The 18,016-nt window shown below is 40.5% G+C and overlaps 1 protein-coding gene across 2 annotated transcripts in view; it reads left to right on the top strand.

The window, feature by feature from the left end:
* Positions 1–18,016, top strand: part of PDHX (pyruvate dehydrogenase complex component X) — a 107,012-nt gene that overhangs the window by 18,698 nt on the left and 70,298 nt on the right. For both annotated transcript variants that reach the window (XM_034769692.1, XM_034769693.1), the window contains exon 3: positions 6,932–7,032. In XM_034769692.1, coding sequence (XP_034625583.1) covers positions 6,932–7,032 — 101 coding nt within the window. The remainder of the gene's footprint in view (positions 1–6,931; positions 7,033–18,016) is intronic.

Below are 18,016 nucleotides of genomic sequence, written 5' to 3'. Positions count from 1 at the left end.
TGGAAAGACTCATTTCCAAAACCCATTTACTTTGCGTGAAAAGATACTTTGGGTACTCGTTTATCTCTTGCTCTCTGAGGTCTGTCACCTGAAAAGTAATTGACCTTTATTAGAATGTGTTGGCTCTGCTAGATGAATGACCTTTGCAGTATTTTGTATCTTCACATGCCTTGGCTGTAAATGAGGGTGCTCTAGCTCCATAGGTTGAATCAGAAGAATCATTGGTTCGCACTCGGTCATCAAGAAAATCTGTTTCTTTTTAGCTCTCTCTTGTCCCAGATTCCATGACAATTCAAGTTAAGGCTGGATTTTAAATTTAATAATGGAGCCCAGGGAAAGCAACATGTTTATGGCCCACTAGGAGCGATAAAGTTTGCAGTTGTACCTTTATGCCCTGCTTGGCCTTTAGGGACCAGTAAGATTATATCTTGGGCTCTAAAGATCACTGTTAGTTTTACTTTAGAGATGGGTGTAGTCTGAGCAGAGAGCTGGGAGAGAAGACCTCCTGAAGTCTAATGCTAGTTCTGATACAGACTTCTTCTGTGGTCTTGAGTGTATTTTTTTAAGTATTTTTTTTCTGCATCAGTATCCTTTTCTAGAAAGTGGGGATAATACTTATGGTGACTGGGTACCTCATAGAAGTATTGAAAATGACTTAGAAATTAGGCTAGGTACTTATCATAGAAGGTCAGGGTTGGAAGGGACCTCAGGAGGTCATCTAGTCCAACCCCCTGCTCAAAGCAGACCAATCCCCAGACAGATTTTTTTTTGCCCCAAATCCCTAAATGGCCCCCTCAAGGATTGAACTCACAACCCTGGGTTTAGCAGGCCAATGTTCAAACTTGTATGGCCCTTATTACCATAGTATCAGCATGCTTAATGTTTGTTTGTGCTTTGACTATGTGGAAAGTACTATTACTATATATAAGTACAAACTACATACAAATATTATATATTTTCCCAAATGTAGTTACACTTAAGAAATCATTACTCTTATTCAAGGTTAAAATTCAGTTTGTATTTTGACAAAATTCTTTGAGAACTTCAGATCAGAGGTACTGTAGAAGAGCCAAGTGTTTTGACAAACATTAACCCTCACAGTAATGCTTTTGGGAGTTAGGTATAATTATGCCCATTTTACTGATGGATAAATTGAAGCTCCGCGAGGTTTAATGATTTGCGGATAGACAATGACGACAGCCCGGAAGTTGTCTTTCTCTAAGGCCTGGCAGACCTCTAAAACTTAGGTCGATCTAGCTATGTTGCTCAGGAGTGTGAAAAATTCAGACCCCCCAAAGACATAGTTAAACTGACCTAAGCCCTGGTATAGACCTCTGTAGGTTGGTGGAAAAAGTCTTCAATTGACCTAGCTACTGCTTCTCAAGGGGGTGGATTTACTACAGTCATGGAAAACCCCCTTCTGTTGCTGTAGCAAGTGTCTGTACTGTAGGGTTGCCAACTTTCTAATTGCACAAAACCAAACACCCTTGCCCTGCCCCTTCTCTGAGGCACCACCCCCCACTCACCCCTTCCCTCCATCGCTCGCTCTTCCCCACCCTCACTCACTTCCATTGTGCTGGGGCAGGGGGTTGGGGTGTGGGAGGGAATGAGGGCTCTGACTGGAGGTGCAGGCTCTGGGTTGGGGCCAGAGATGAGATGTTTGGGGTCAGGAGGGGGTTCCAGGCTGGGGAAGGGGTTGGGGTGCAGGGGGAGTGCGGGGTATGGGTTTAGGGAGGGGGCTCAGGGCTGGGTTGGGGTGCGGCTCTAGGAGGGGGTTTGGGTAGGGGGGGGGGTTCCGTCGGGGGCGGGGGGTTGGAGTGCGGGTGGGTGTTCGGGCTCCAGTTGGGTGGTGTTTGCCTCAGACAGCTCCCAGTTGGCAGTCAGCAGGGTTAAGGCTGGCTCCCTGGCTCCACGCGGCTCCTGGAAGGGCCGGCATGTCTGGCTCCTGGGCGCACGGTGGCCAGGCAGCTCTGCAGGCGCGGCCCCTGCCTGCAGGCGCGGCCCCTGCCGCTCCCATTGGCCATGATTCCCGGCCAATGGGAGCTGCAGAACTGGCGCGCAGGGCAGGGCAGTGCACGGAGCTTCCCTGGTTGCCCCTGTGCCTAGGGTCCACAGGGACATGCTAGCTGCTTCCAGGAGCTGCACGGACTCAGAGTAGGTAGAGAGCCTGGCTTAGCCCTGCTGCACCACCAACTGAATTTTTAATGGCCCCATCAGCAGTGCTGACCGGAGCCTCCAGGGTCCCTTTTCGACCGTGCGTTCTAGTCGAAAACTGGACGCCTGGCAACCCTACTACAGTGCAGTGCTACAGGAGTGCTGTGCCACTCTAGTACTTGTAGCGTGTAGATGTAACATAACTAACGACGAGTTTCTGATAACCAGGAGACCATATTCTACAGCACATTAGGTTCGTACTTTTGAATATTGTGTCTATAACTACAGTTTAAAGTCCAAAATCTTTTAAAACCATTGTACAACTGTTATTTCTTATTATAAAGGTCTTATGCCAATTCCTCCATGTGTGCTATAGAAAGCTATTTCAATCCCTATTATGCTTCCCTAGATAAGTATCTGAAAATCAGTTGTGCATATTAATTGCTCTTAATTGAAGGTTGGACTCAAAGACAAATTAGTCTAACATTTTGAATACAATGAGATCTTTCCATTTAAAAAATCTGAATGTGATACATGGGCTCGTTTAGTTCATCTTTGATAATAATTAGTTCTAAACATTTTTTTTTTGCCTGGCAGTCTGGAAAATAGCAGTGTAATAAGGGTTAAAGCAAATGGGTAGTTAGATTTTTAAAGAGGGAAAAAAGGAAAGTGGGGTATGCTTCTAAATTTACCACCACTAAGTGATTCTCATAAATGACTCATTCTGCAATGACTTGATATATATGATTGAATGACACTAATAGAGATATAGTCTTACTGATCTTATATCTGAAAAAATAAACATTATACCGTACCGTGTTTCAAAATAAATGGAAAGACACAAGATTGGAAAGGTAAACCTGTTATGTTGCATGTGGAAATGTGTTGGTTTTCCCCCATGTAACCAGCAGGGGTCACTAGAATACTTTTCTCATCACTGTTTCTGCTCTTTAAGTGTAAATATCTAATATTTGTTTTTACAGTTGCACAGTAGAAACAAATGATTTCACTTCAGCAGGAGAAAACACATTGTATTTAATAGACAGCTTCACTATTTCCCCCTTTTTGTTAATGCTGCTTTCTATTGGTTCCTGTGGGTAATGAAGTTCATTGCTTAAAAACTGTTTTTTATTCTAAAGATATTTATTATGTATGAATTTAGTACTGGTGAAAGATGACAGATTGACAGCCCTGGAGACTACAATCCTCTGATTATCCTGAGCCAGGTACATAAAATTGGCAGCATCAGTGGATGCTTCCCCATACAGTATAACTCAACTGTGTTCTAGACTAGAGGGACCACCTCTAGGGATTGAGAGAAGGGAGTTCTCCATTGTCAATCCTTATGCATCAAGGGGTGCAATTTGAATCTTATGATTTGGACACCTGTCCACTAGTACCTGGGCTGACATTACCATCTTATTGCATCTAGGCTACTGAACCTCTGTTGGATATGACACAAGTTAAATTTGAAGGAAAACGCCAGTGTAGTAGAGTAGTAATCAATCTAATACAGTGGTCCCCAAACTTTAACAACCGTGAACCCCTTTCACTAAAATGTCAAGTCTCGTGAACCCCCTCCTAAAAATGAATATTTCCAGGGATTTTCTCCCTTACCTCAGCATAAATTATAAAAGCAGTGATCTTGGAAATATAAAATTTGTTTTTATGACATGCTTATTACACACTATTATTATTTATCTTTACAGTATTTTTATTACATTATGAAAACAGCAACACTCTTCCAAGATCTCACTTTTGTAGCTTGTATCACTTTTGATTAAGCCTGTTCTAAGACAAGGCTCCTATCAGAGGTGCCAATAGAAAAAAGGGGTGCGGGGGTGAAGCCCCCATGCAGGCTGGGGCCTGGGGGGGCACTGCTGGAAAAGCAGGGGGGATCTGCAGGGGTTGCCAGAAAAAGGGGAGGGACCTGGGGGCGGGGAGCGTGCTGACGCGGGGGTGGCATGTGACCCTCATCGCGCCCCCCCTCCCCCGAACTGGTGCCTCTGGCTCCTATGTTTCATCAAGGAGTAGCAGATGTGAAATAGCATGGAGGTATTTAGGAAGCCAACTAAGTTCCTCCTACACAAGCATTCAGGTCTTGAGCAGTCCAGGCAAACAATGTAGGTTACAACAAAGCTTAAACTTGTTCTTCATAATAATTTAAAAACATCACTAGTAGCCTATTTAATTTTAAAAACAGCAAAAAAAATCCACCTCCCTTCCTATTTTGTATAAGGAGTCTTGATGTTTAAATCTCCTCATTGTGATAGATATGCTTGCTTTGATCTGCTTAGCTCTTGGAAGTCCCCATGGACAGCTCTGTCCGCCATTAGGGAATTTTTTCCCAAGAACCCCCTATCACCGGGGTTCACAAACCCCAGATTGGGAACCACTGCTCTAAAATAAGGAGCTAACCACTGAAAACAAGGGTTTTCAAAGTGTCTGAATAATTATAATGAACATGACTATTCACACAGAGTAGCCATCGGAACAATTTTATGATACCAAGTACCAGCTTTTCCATTAGAAAGCATTGGGAATCAGAATTTTCAGCAAAGCTCTCTGCTTTCCAATTCTTTCCAGTCAGAAAGCTGATCTTTTGAGTTGTACTTGTCATCAAATTGGGCACCTGCTAGGATGTATCATGAATTTGGCAGCCCCCACTGAGAGGTATCACACTCCCATTCATTGAACTGAGTTACTGAACCAGTGACCGGGATTTCTAAAGGCTATATTGCAACATACTTCTAAAAATAGTTATCACGTCAAATCCTCTGCCACTGGCTGCTGTTATGGTGGGGCCCAGAGGCAGAAAAAGTTAGCGTTACCAGTTTCCCAGAGGGTTCCCAGTGCAGGGGAATCCCTAAGCATCTTGGAAGGCTTTGGGTCCCCAGGGTAAGAGAGACATTGAGAGGGTGGGGACACTGCTGGAGCGCTGTTGTGCTTTGGCAATCCTGTACTGCTGGAGCTATTGCTGTAAGGTAAAATTTAAACACAAAACTGCTCTAAGGCTGCTGTAAGTGGCCTCAGGTCCTGGAGTAGGCCACCAACCGGCTGTAGTCTAATGAGAGGAAGCATAAAGATGTCACTTGCCCCCTCAGCTGTGCTGGGCACAGAATTGGCACAGCTGAGGAACGAGTCCGTTTTATTTAGTAAATACCTAGCTAGCTGTCTAAGGTACGTAGTATAAGTTATAACAAACCACATGAAATAACTATCTAACAGAACTAAATCACTGTGAATTAGAGTTGAAAGGCTTAGTAGCCCTCCAGGAGCCATCCAGTTCCTAATTTCTGTTGCAATTTAATGTGTCATAATGTAGATTCATTTTTTTTTAAATGAAATAATGAAGTGTTAAGTTCCCTGTATATATTTAAGTGGACAAAGAAATTGGTCATCTTTTCTCCCCTTAGTGTTCCCACAGTGGAACCTCAGGGAAGTATTTATTTAATCAAGGCTTGAATATAGCTGCTGTTTTCTTATTGGAAAGGTCATCCAAACCATATAGCAGTTTTTTCTTTGTTTTCCCCTATCCCTTTTCAAGTAGTCACAATACAAGAAATAATCAAGACAAAGATCTGCACATGTCACATACACAAGCAGAAATCGTAGGTGGCAAAGTAATTTTTCTGTGGTTTAAGCACTTCAGAGAGCAAGTGGAAATTAAAATTAGAGATATAATAGTGTCACTTCATTTACTGTGCTGCAGAAAGTGTTAAAGCCTGTGTTTTTTGCATTTTAATTAAAAATACAGTACCTACAAACCTGATACATAATTGAACTTTTTCTCCAGTGCTGTGTAAAGAAAAGCATATTTTTATCTGCTTTAAGGCCAAAACATTCTGGATCCTCTCCAGTTTTCCCACTGTAATTTCATTTAATGGCAGGTATCCAGTCATTATTCATCTGTCAGAACAATCCAGGCTCATAGGGCTGTTATCATGCAATAGCAGACATGTATGTGCTTAAAAGGAGAGGAAAACCATAATATAACTTGATCCAATCAGTAGATTTGAATAGTTCATGCAGATCCACTTCTAAAACACATACATATTTTCATTTCACAAAAGATGTATATTTCTAAAAGGTCTTGCTTGTTCAGGATTTTATAACAGTCTGAGAGAAAACAAACTGACAAACTTGCCATCTGAATATTTTTTATTTCTTGAAGTTTTATTTGTATATCTTTAATGATGAGTGGAGTCCATCCCAGAGGACAGTTTCATTTTTAACTCTTTGCTTTAAATTCAAAATAACACTTGCCTCTCTCTCTCTCTCTGTATATCTATCTATCACTTGCTTGTGTATATAAAGACATACAATGTTGTCTTTTTATATATATATATATATAAAAAATTAAGACAATGCTGCTTGTTACCAGTATTATACTAAGAGATACTTACATCACCATTTTCTCAATGGCTAGCAGTTACTGCCAAAGGCACATAAGATTTCAGGGTTGCCTTCTTGACTGTGCTCCTGACTGATTGTGACCTAAGGCAAGTTACTTCTTTGTTCTGTCTATCTGAATACTTACCGCAAACATGGGTAATTAGTGACATTAACACTTTACAAAAGAGCAATGCTTTTTATTCAGAAGTCTCAAAGTACAATATTATTTACTGCATTTTTAACCATCCTTACAATACTGGAAAACTGGTAGCCAGATGCATGCTTCAAAGAACATTTCAGTATGTCTCCATTTTAACAAGGGTTAAGTAATTCTGAAAGGAAGTTATTCTACAGTATTTTAAAATCATGTCTTGTTTTGCAGGTGAAACTGTAAATGCAGGAGATGCATTATGTGAAATCGAAACAGACAAAGCAGTGGTAACCATGGAGTCAAGTGATGATGGCATATTGGCTAAAATAATGGTAGGATTAACTTTCTTTAGTGGGGTTGAGGTCGTTTGTGATGGGTTGAGGTCATCTCTCATGTTAGTTCAAAAATTACTTTAATATGGACTTCAGTCTGTATTTCCTGTCACCTCATTTTCAGAATAAGACACCAACACGCTCTTATGGAATAGCTTTTATATTTGTAAATGTACAAGTGCTGAACTATTAAAGTTATAGATAAGTGTAATTTTTATCTATGAGGATAACCTATGGCTTTATACATTTTGTTGCCTTATGACTCGCTTCCATAAAATATTTAAATTTTATTCTTAGTGTTAGTTAATTAGAATTTAGGAATAACACCTAATTAATTTTTCACTATCTACCTGCTGAAGCATCTGGGGGGGGGGGGGGGTCACTGTTGGAGACAAGATATTCGATGAGATGGCCCATGGGTCTGATCCAGCATAGCAATTCCTATATTCCTAAAATCTATTTTAAAAATAGAAAATCTGCACGAGTTTAGAAAAAATAAGGGAATATTGGAATAGCCAAAGGTAGGAAATAATTGGAATTAATGTAGAGTACATACCATCACCTTGATTGCTCTGCCCGTTTGGAGGGGGAGGGATGGGGGAAAGGATATCTTGTGTGTGGGGGGGGGGGGGGCAGGGGGAGCGGTCTTTTCAGTTCCTTGTTGTGCAGTCTGATTGTAAGCAACAATAGGGCTTTGAGCAGGTCTGGGAGCCTGCCCATGCAGATCAGTTTGCCAGATGGATTTTAAACAATTTGGAGAAGGAACAGTATCCTCTTAAAAGTCCATACAGCGTCTAGGACAATGGGGTCTAGATTCTCACTAGGGCCTATAAATGCTGCCAAAATGTAAAGCATTAATAATAGTAATCACATTCTCCATTTTACTTAATTACAGGTTTTATATAATGGTGATCACGTTCTGGTTTTGCACTTTAGAAGTTCAGCTCTTCCCTTTTGTTATAAGTTTTTAGGACAATGATCCTAATTACATCATCATCTTTGATATTTATTAATTTTCTCTCTCCCCATCTTCACTTAGCTCTGTAGATTATGAACTTTTGGGGCCAATGACCACATTTGTACAGAATGGGGTCCTGATCATGACTGGGTCCTTCTGTAATATAAACAATTAATAAATAAATCTGATGTCACATGGTTACTAAGAACACATCATTGGTATTCAACATGTAGATAACTGATTCTCGTGGTAAGAATCTGGATTCACAATGCAGTTGAGAGTCCTGTATTTGTTATGTAAGGTGCTGAAGAAATCGCCAATGCTTTCTCCTTCTGAGTTGTTTTTGGGATGACTGTGAGTAAAACTTCAGTTTTGACACCTTTATTCTGACTTAGGTGTTTTGGAATACAGAAGAAGCTTTGATTGTCTGGAGATGGAATGTGTCAATGTTTCATGTGGCTGAGTATAGTCAGCTGTTCCAAGACCACTAATTTAGGCTGAACTCCACTCTAATTCTTCAAACTCATCTTTCCTATCACAAGGCTTGATCCAGTGAGGACAGTGGAAAGATCAATGACTTCAGAGGGCACTGAAATGGACCCTCAATTCCTAGCCTCTGTTTCTGATACATTCATTTTGTTTTTTTCTAAAGGTGGGCATGCACTGCTAAGTCTGTGTTTTGGAACAAGGACTAGAAAGGTGGATAGAATGTATGTAACAGCATGAAAAGAGGGACAGTGAAGGGGAAACAGCATTATATTGGAGCGAGTTATCTTCTAGTGGCTTCACCAAAAGGATGGTGAATTTGCCAATGGTCTAAACAGTTCTTAAAGCAAGTCAGCTAAGACTTCATCTCTTTTAATTCATTCGGTGTTTTTTTTGTCACAGGAATGTTTGAGGTGAGCTGGGCATGTGACTTGGGGTGGTCTTTCTTCACACTTATTCACGTCATCTCTTGAGTCAGATTTGCCATACAGAAACCTGATTCTATACTGAATGCTCCTATTTGATCTACTAATGTTTGTATTATATTAAGCAGTAATAAATATTTTGCATGTACTTATTTCTTTTTAACATAAAGAATCCCAAAGTGCTTAACAGTTATACTAGTATCACAGAACTGCATCCACGTCTGGGCTGGAGGGTGGTAACCAAGTGAACAACCAGGGGTGCACTGCACAGTCTGAAACTTGTCTAAGGACAATGGAGCACTGAGCTGTTCCAGGCCAGGATTTCACTCATAATGCATAGACCACTCAGCCATACCATCCTGACCTCAATGCAAATTCTCACTGGCACATAGTAGTAAGAGGTATGCACAAACAGATCAATTTCTTCACCAAAAAAATACAGAGTTAAGATTAAATAAGCAAGGTGTGTTTCCAACAGTTAGAGACTCATTTATACACTGTTTTCTTAAAAAGATAACTGTGATTGAGTACATACTTTAATAATGTATTTAGGGTTCTTATTTGTGTATTAAAATATTAATAATGGTGTAGCTAAATATGTAGGTTTTCAGTCAGCAACCTAGCCTATATTTCAAAACAAAGCAACCAGCTCAGAGTTCTACCAAACTCAGTGCCACATTCCAGCACAGAAAGTGCTCCTCTTTTGCCCTCCTCTCTCTCCCCAAAGTTTGATCAATAGTAATAAGACAGAATTGCCCGAGAATACTCTCTGGCTGGCTGACTCCCTTAGTCTCCCAGCTACCTTCATTTTATGAGCTACTGCAAGCCTGGGTTCCACCTATAATGGGTGACTCCACTGCTCTCACTGAGCTGCCTCTAATCACTGTCCTATTAAGTCAGATCAAACCAAACTTTGTGTGGATAGTGTAGCATTCGTAGACGTTTAATACCATTCCCTATAGAAACATTTTTAAAACGAAGGATTGAAAATGCTGTAGGGGAAGTATTGGAAAAAATATTTTCTTTTTCAGTCGCTGTTAGGAGGCATGAGGAAAAATGCCACCCAACTGCATCAATTGTGGGGAAACTTTAATGAGGCCAGTGGCGAAAAGGGGACAGACCTAGTTGCAAGGGAGGGAGACACTCGCTCAGGGACAATAGGTAGCTTCTCCCCCCCCGGGAGTCTCTGGCCAGCTGAGGGAGAGGGGTGCTGATTGGTCAGCATTCCCCAGCCTCTTTGGGCTCCGATCCAGCAACCCATCTTATCCATGCAAAGTATGGGAGACCAGCTGCAGATCTAGACAATTGCCTGTTTAGGGGATCAGGAAGGAATTTTTTCTCCCATGGGCCAGTTGGCAGAGGACCAGGGAGGAGTTTGCCTTCCTCTCAGCACCTTCAAGCCACGGTTGGTTAAGTAGGAATCTGCTTAGTACCTAACTGAGCTACTGGGGTGGAGTTATTCCTTACAACTTGTAGCTGGTTTCCAGTGTAGTTAAGAGAATAAAATGAATGGTTCCCAGAGGTAAGAGACCTGGGATTTTGGTGTTGGGCCTTGGGCTCATGTGATAGGCTGAGACCTTGTGGCCCTTGCGTGCTGAGGTCCGTACCCTGCTGACCCTCTGTCCCCCTCACAACAAAAGGGGTAGCGGGCTAGGATTCAGAGAGAGCTGAGTCCTGGGGGGTAGGCTGAGGAGAGCCTACCTCGCATTATGGGTTATATGGTAAGAAGCCCTGTAACTCCCACACTGGAACCAGTTAATACCTGTTATAGGAGAGTATGGGCAATGGGTGGGTCGTGCCCCTCTCCTGTGTTAAAGTTTAATAAAAGTTGCAGACTGCTACTTAATTCCATGCATCTGTCTGTCCTCATTCTGCCACTGTCTGCATTGAGTGGCAGAGACTAAGAAATAAAATATAACTGAGAGAAATGGGATAAACTGAGGGGGAAGACTTAGGCTGAATACTTAGGTAATCCTTTCAGAGAGTGAGGACTCTTACACTAGCAATTGTCTGCTGTGCTTAATTGTTTTGGACTAATGAAAAACTAGACTGGATAAAACACTGTTTACTGTAGGGAATACTTTTGCATTGTCACTGAGATTGGTTGGATGATCTAGAAAGATAGGTATTTTCTATCTTTAAATTTTATAATCACCTAAGTTATCTCTCTGGGAACAGGAAGTTCTTTTACTGGGTACAGGTGTGTTTGTTAGTGGTTGTGTGTGTTACATGTTCACCACATAATTATAATGATAGAATAGATGTATTTATTTTTCTTGTTGCCAAAGGGGTGTTGTAGGCTGGTGCCAAACTGAATAGCTGCAAATTGTTTTAATATATAAAATCCATAGGATAAGTACTGTATGTCTTACCATTCTCAGTTTTTTCTAATGATAAACAAGAGCTGGGAGGAGGATGGTTGGAGGATGAACAAGCACCAATAGGCAGAAGCTATCACAAACCTGCATGTTTAAAATAAATAAATAAAGCCTTCTGACAGTATATCTTATTCTAAGGCAGTATTTAAAACAGCCTTATAAATGGTACCCGTATTGCACATTAAATTATCATTAAAGTAGAAGTATTGTATGCATGTCACATCAGTGATGTTCAGCTTCCAGTTTAGAGTCACTGATAATTTGTGGTCATAGATGGGTGAACAGATTTCAAAGCTGACATGTGTGGAAGAGAAATGTTTTGAAGTCAGATCTAAGCATTTATATTTACTGCTCTCTTCCCTTCCCTCCTCCATATTATCTTACGTCAGGATTTCACAGAGTTAAATGGAACCAGAGTTCATATTTATCTGGAAAGTGAAAGGAATGTATTGCAGCTCACTTGAGACTTTTTTTAAACTTCTTTGAGGTTTTTAAACAGTGAACTGTAATGAGAATGAATCTGTTAACTCACACCCATCTACTATAGTAGGTAGATAAGCTGTTCTCCATGCTCCTCTTTGGTTGTCTTGAGCTCATTGTGATTTCTCTCTTTTCCCCCTGTACCCAAGGGATTGGAAAGCACTTCACTTAGTTGTAATGCTGCATGAAATATTGATGGAAGTGACACATTAGCCTTTCCTAGTTGAACCTTTTAAATATGCTAATGCTACCTATGAGTAAAGCGTGAATTCAGGTATAAGTAACATATGCTGCCTTATCTATAGATTCTGAATTAATTCGGAATAATAATTAATAGTACTAGTACCCTTGATTAAGAAATATCAGGGTTTAAAACACTACTCACATTTACTAATCATTGTTGCTTAATTAATAAATGAGTTTTGGAAGCAATTATTCTTTTATTCTTGTGAGTTATTTGATTTCAGTGAGATGATGCATAGAACAGTTTCAATGTACATGCTCTTAGGGTGGTTTTTTGGGTTGTGGGATATATATTTGTATACTGCTTGAATTTCAAGTATTAAAAGTTATTTAAGTCCAGATCCAAAACCAAAATTTACACTTTGGTTCCAAATAACCTATCTAGAAAATGCTTGAAGATGTTGCTGAACTGTTTGCATGTACAGATATTAAGTACAAAATTTAAAACTTCTGCTGACTTTTTAAAACGTCGTCATAATTTTTAAACTGTCTTCGCATCAAGGCACTCAGGCTGAAATACAACAGGAGTTAAAATGCATTACTGTATTTAAAGATACATGCAATAGAAGCATGATAAAAAACTCTTCATAATTTTAGAGATGATCTGACATAAATAAAAAGGAGGAAAAGTAACTTTTGTATGTATTTGCAATACCAGGCACCTATAGTGTGGTATATGGAAACTTTTTTACATGGCTTTAACTCATGTTACTAACATACTTTAAAGGAAGAGCAAAACTACCACAATCCTCCACAGTTCAAGGCTTTTGAAACAGGACGGAAGGATCATCCATAGGCCCACCATTTCATACGTCAGCCAGCTGAAAGACTGCAAAGAAATAAAGCTTGCAGAGCCACATTTAGAAATAGCTGCTTGTGCTAAGCACGTCTGCCGCAGGCGTGATTGCCACATGCCTAGACCTGCTACTGAGAAAGGCCTGTACCTGGCTACTGTGAACTTTATCTCTAGAATGGTGAGTTCCAGCATTCCAAACAAGCATAGGCCAGAAGGCAAGTCAAAGGCCGAGAGTCGTGCTTAGGCCACTTTATGGTTTTATGTATAATGGCCAGTACCTGGAACTTCATTTGGTGCAGGAAGCTGCAGAGCATGGGCATGAGCGTCTCAACCACGCAGTACGTTCCAGAGGCAGGGAACTGTACTTGGGACTAGCTGGAGCGAAGTGCAAACCAAAAAGTCCCCAAAACATGGACAACCAGGCATGGAGTGTAGTTTCTTTGCAGCTAACGCAATCTGAGAGTCTAGGAGTAAAGATAAAATTGCTATAAATATTGAACCAAGGTTGGTCTTGCTATGTTTCTCTTAATGCCTCACTTTCTCTCTTTAAAATGGGGATAATTATGTTTATCCACTTTTGTGAAGTGCTTTGAGATGTATGCGTGAAGAGCTCTGTAAACATGCAAAGCGTAACTGAGATTGCTGTGTTAGTTTCACACCTCGGGTCCATCCCGCAGGAAAAGCACAGTTACCTGCCTACCAAAAATGGGACAGTGGAACCCCAAAATGTTGTTGGTATCAGAAGGCAAATATATTAGCTTCTTTTACTAGTTGGTTAATTATCATGACATAATAAGACATAGTAGTAAATATCCTGCCTGTTTAGTTACAGTTATATTTCACTGTGTGCTTGAAGCTGCTTTCTAAATACCTCTGGCTCTAACCCTGCATCCTCTGGTTATAAATATCTCCTAGAATGGATAGTATTTTTCACTCAGTTGCTTGGTAATGTATTTTGAATTGCTAACAGTGTCAATAGGTCAAAAACAGCTATTCATCCAGGCTTAATGCCACAGGAAAGGTGAAAAAAATCAATAGACCAATTTCAGCAGTGTTGGTAGCAAGTACTCATGCTTCCTCTAAGGTGAGAATTGCTCTCACTTGTTGGGCTTTGGGCTTGCACATTGTATGCAGTGTGTGGGGGGGGGGGGGGGGCAAGTACGGAGCGATATTTATAACACTTTAAAACCTATTTTAAATGATTTTTGCTTTCTAGTGCCATTTGGTAGACTAATCTTGAATAGGGAATTCTGTCCAGTCATTGAACAGGAGGCGTCAGGACTGTTTGTATCTGTCTCTACAGCTGTTAGGTGTTGCACCCAGAACTGTGCCATATCACAAGATTAATAGAAAAACATTCTTTGTCCCAAGAGCTGACTTTCTTACATGACCAACCTTACTCTGTTTCATCTTTGAAAATGGGCGCAACATTTACCTCACTAGGATGCTGCATATAAGGTGATTAATAGAACTCCCTGAGAGGCTCTTTTGAATCCGTTTGGTGTAAAGTAATGTCGTATATCATAGCCATCAGCAGTTTATATAAGTTCCTATATGATTGATATGAATTCATTTCACAGTTTTCTCACAAAGGGCTTGGTTTGACTGTCCACTGAAGTCAATTGGAGCCTCCACATTGACTTAAATAGGCTTTGGATCAGGCTCTTATACCTCTTATGAGACTCTTACATGGTAAAAATATTTCTCATGGGTTATTTTTGGTAAAAGCAAATCATCCTTCAAAATGGTCAGTTTTGAATTTTATAAAATTGTTTAAAGAGAGATCAGATAGGTTAAACACCAAAGTGTATTGTAGTTTGGTCTTCAAACTGTTTTTGTAAAACCTGAGATTAATAGAAATGTCTGGTTTAAAAAAGATTAAATGGAAACAGATTTTTGATAGTTGATGAAAACATTCCCTTGTGATTTATGCAACCCAAATATTGCAGCATTAAACTAATGCATGGACTGAGAAAGTGAAACTGACAAGTCTAGTTTCCTTGTGCAAGATGACTGAAATACAAAACAAACCCAAAAAGCATCAGTAGAGAAAATGGAATTTGGTATTTTTAAAAGTTTGTTTCCAGCATTATTATATAATTGGCTTTCCCTAGCTTGCTATGGAGATCATTCACCGGGAGTATGGAGTAGGAGTTGGACAGTGAAATTTCATTCAGTCTCCTGAAGTCTGCACAGAATTGTACACTAGCGAGCTTACAGTGGCACAGGTGTACCGATGCAGCTGTGTGGCCGTAAGACCGCTTGTGTAGCCGCACTGTACCGACGGAGAGAGTTCTCCCGCTGACATAATTCAGCCACCTTCAACGAATGCTGGTAGCGATGTCAGCGGGAGAACATCTTCTGCCAGCATAGCCCAGTCCACACCAGCGCTTTTGTAGGTGTAACTTATGTCGCTCAGAGGGCTCAGAAGCATGAGTGCTTATATCATAAACTCCAACCACTGAATAGAGTTAATCTTGAAAAATGAAATGCGACTCTTTTTACAGTTTCACATAATGAATTAATGTCACATTGCTTTGTAAATGTTACTTTATAAAAATGGGGTCAAGTATCAGGGGGTAGCTGTATTAGTCTGTATCCACAAAAACAACAAGGAGTCCGGTGGCACCTTAAAGACTAACAGATCTGAAGAAGTGAGGTTTTTCCCCACGAAAGCTTATGCCCAAATAAATCTGTTAGTCTTTAAGGTGCCACCGGACTCCTTGTTGTTTTTATAGAAATGTAATCTTCCAGTAATGAGACTTCCAAATTTAGCATTTAATTGAGACTTAAGTAATAGTTTCTGGTGAAATATTTATTCTGAGGAAATGTAGCAATGCTGTATTTTAAATATCTGTCTCATAGGCCTATGTTATGCACCCTGAAGTAAGGGAGCTATTTTGATTGTGAACGTTTGTTTTGTTTAACCTGTAGTGTGTATGGAAAGGAGTGCTGGTGAAAGGATTGACAATTTTACATATTGTTTATCCACAGAACTAGGACACTAGTCAGTGGCATTGCACACTTCTCTCCACACTGCTCAGCACTCTGCTTATAGCCTGATAGTGAGAAACCACATCTGGGTTGTGAAAAGACTTTTCATGGTCCATTCAGCTCTTTTCCCCCAAAACACCACTGTGAGGAAGGTAAGTATTTTACGAGCACACACAGAGTTCCAGTGATTTTTGTCTGAAGTCCCACAGAAGATCTGTGGCACAGCCAGGGACTAAACTCCGTTCTTGTGAGTTCCAGACCAGTTTCTTAGCCACAAGTTCGCCCTTCCTCTCACTTGTCAGAGGCTGCCAAAGAGTCATCAAATGGTGATAATTTTTAGCCACTACTAATCTGTGCTAGAGGTGAAAGACTCAATAATCCATCAATCCCCTGGGCTTTTCAGTACCCCTTGGCTTAAAGTAGATCTATGCAAGATGAATCATGGTACCAACCACAGTCACTTAATTAAAAATTAAATGTGGCGACGGGGGGAAACTTCCCATGTTCTTATTGTCTGTTCAATTGTGTTGTCCTAGTAACTGTCCTATCTCAAGATCACTTTTCAGGTGGACCTTCTGTTGTGAAAGAAATCCCATTGAATTTTTAAAATCTTTTAGTCTCCTATGAAGTGTGGGATCTGTGGGGAAGTAATATAGTCAATGCAGTCACTTATTTATACCCCATAAGCAAAGGAACATTTGTTGCAGAAGTGGGAGTATGGAAAGAGTTAGTTTTATTATGTGAAAGATACAATTAAACTGTAAATGAAACAGTAGTGTGATTGCTCAGTAAGGTTTGTCAGATCAGAAATGTTCAACAACATATAATTTCAGTTGAAAATACAAAGTATTTTCAGTATTTGTTTTAAAATAGCTGTTCACATTCATATAACCATTTTTCCTCCTTTAGATTACATTGTTATTATATTGTTCCAGTTCATAGCACCTTGATCAAGTGAGCATTGAAAACCTAGAGTTTTTAAGCCTTCAGCTTAGTTTGCTGAACCACTCCAATAAATTGCATAGACCCTGTTCTGTGCTGAGCATTAAAATTAATGTTGGACCAATTATCAAACTTATTTCTTTGGTCCCTTTTGTCATCTCTGTTTTAGTAATAGATGATTGATACTTTTGCTGTCCTTAACGCTCTTCTCATCACTTTGGAATACTTCTCTCACACTTCTGTTTCTCCTGAATCTTAGGTCTGGTCTATACTACCCGCCTGAATCGGCGGGTAGAAATCGACCTCTCGGGGATCGATTTATCGCATCCCGTCGGGACGCGACAATCGATCCCCGAATCGGCGCTCTAACTCCACCAGCGGAGGTGGTAGTAAGCGCCGCCGACAAAAAGCGGCAGAAGTCGATTTTGCCGCCGTCCTCACAACGGGGTAAGTCGGCTGCAAAACGTCGAATTCAGCTACGCTATTCACGTAGCTGAATTTGCGTATCTTAAATCGACTCCCCGCTGTAGTGTAGATGTACCCTTACAGTGCATCTACAAGGAAATTTCATCAGAAACTGACTTGGTCACATCAATTTTTATACTACGGTATCAGTTGCAACTTTAATGTGGCTGCTGTCACACTTTAGCTCAATGTCACATTGTTTGCTTGTGCGGAAGGGAAGAGACACCTAAGAAATTAGCGAGATTAAGGCATGAATGATGAACTTTGGTGGTTCTATGCTGAGCACAGAGCTATATCAGGTCTGGCAACCAGCACTACTTCAAGAGTTAATTCCTATATGTTCAGATAAACAGAAATAGCCAACCTCTCTGTGATACTGCCTCCTGGTGATTGCCATAATATTGAATGACTGGATTTTCCTGTTCCATACTAAGTACCCTAAATATTTAGTCTCTTAATGCCAAACCTGCACTTTTTTGATTGACAGAAGCCAGCCTTCTCCAGTGATTGCATGGCTGAGGCAACATCTCTGAGGTGTGACCTCCAACCTGAGCCCCAAATGCCCACATCTTCCAAGTACGTAGCTACATATTGACAATGAGGTTGGAGGAGGCGGTACATAAATTGCTGAAGGTGTCAAGTGCCATGTGCAATCCAAAAGGCATTGAAGTGAACTGAAACAGCCTTATTGGAGTAGCAAAGACAATTTTTTCTTTAGACTCTGTCTTAAGAGGAATCTGCTAACACCCCTTTGTTGAATCCAGCATTGTTATATAGTTGGCTTTCCCTAGTTTGCCAAGGAAATCATCCACTGGGC

The sequence above is a fragment of the Trachemys scripta genome, chromosome 4 (assembly GCF_013100865.1).
Source record: "Trachemys scripta elegans isolate TJP31775 chromosome 4, CAS_Tse_1.0, whole genome shotgun sequence".
Classification (NCBI taxonomy): domain Eukaryota; kingdom Metazoa; phylum Chordata; order Testudines; family Emydidae; genus Trachemys; species Trachemys scripta.
This window is presented reverse-complemented; position numbering and strand designations above follow the sequence as displayed.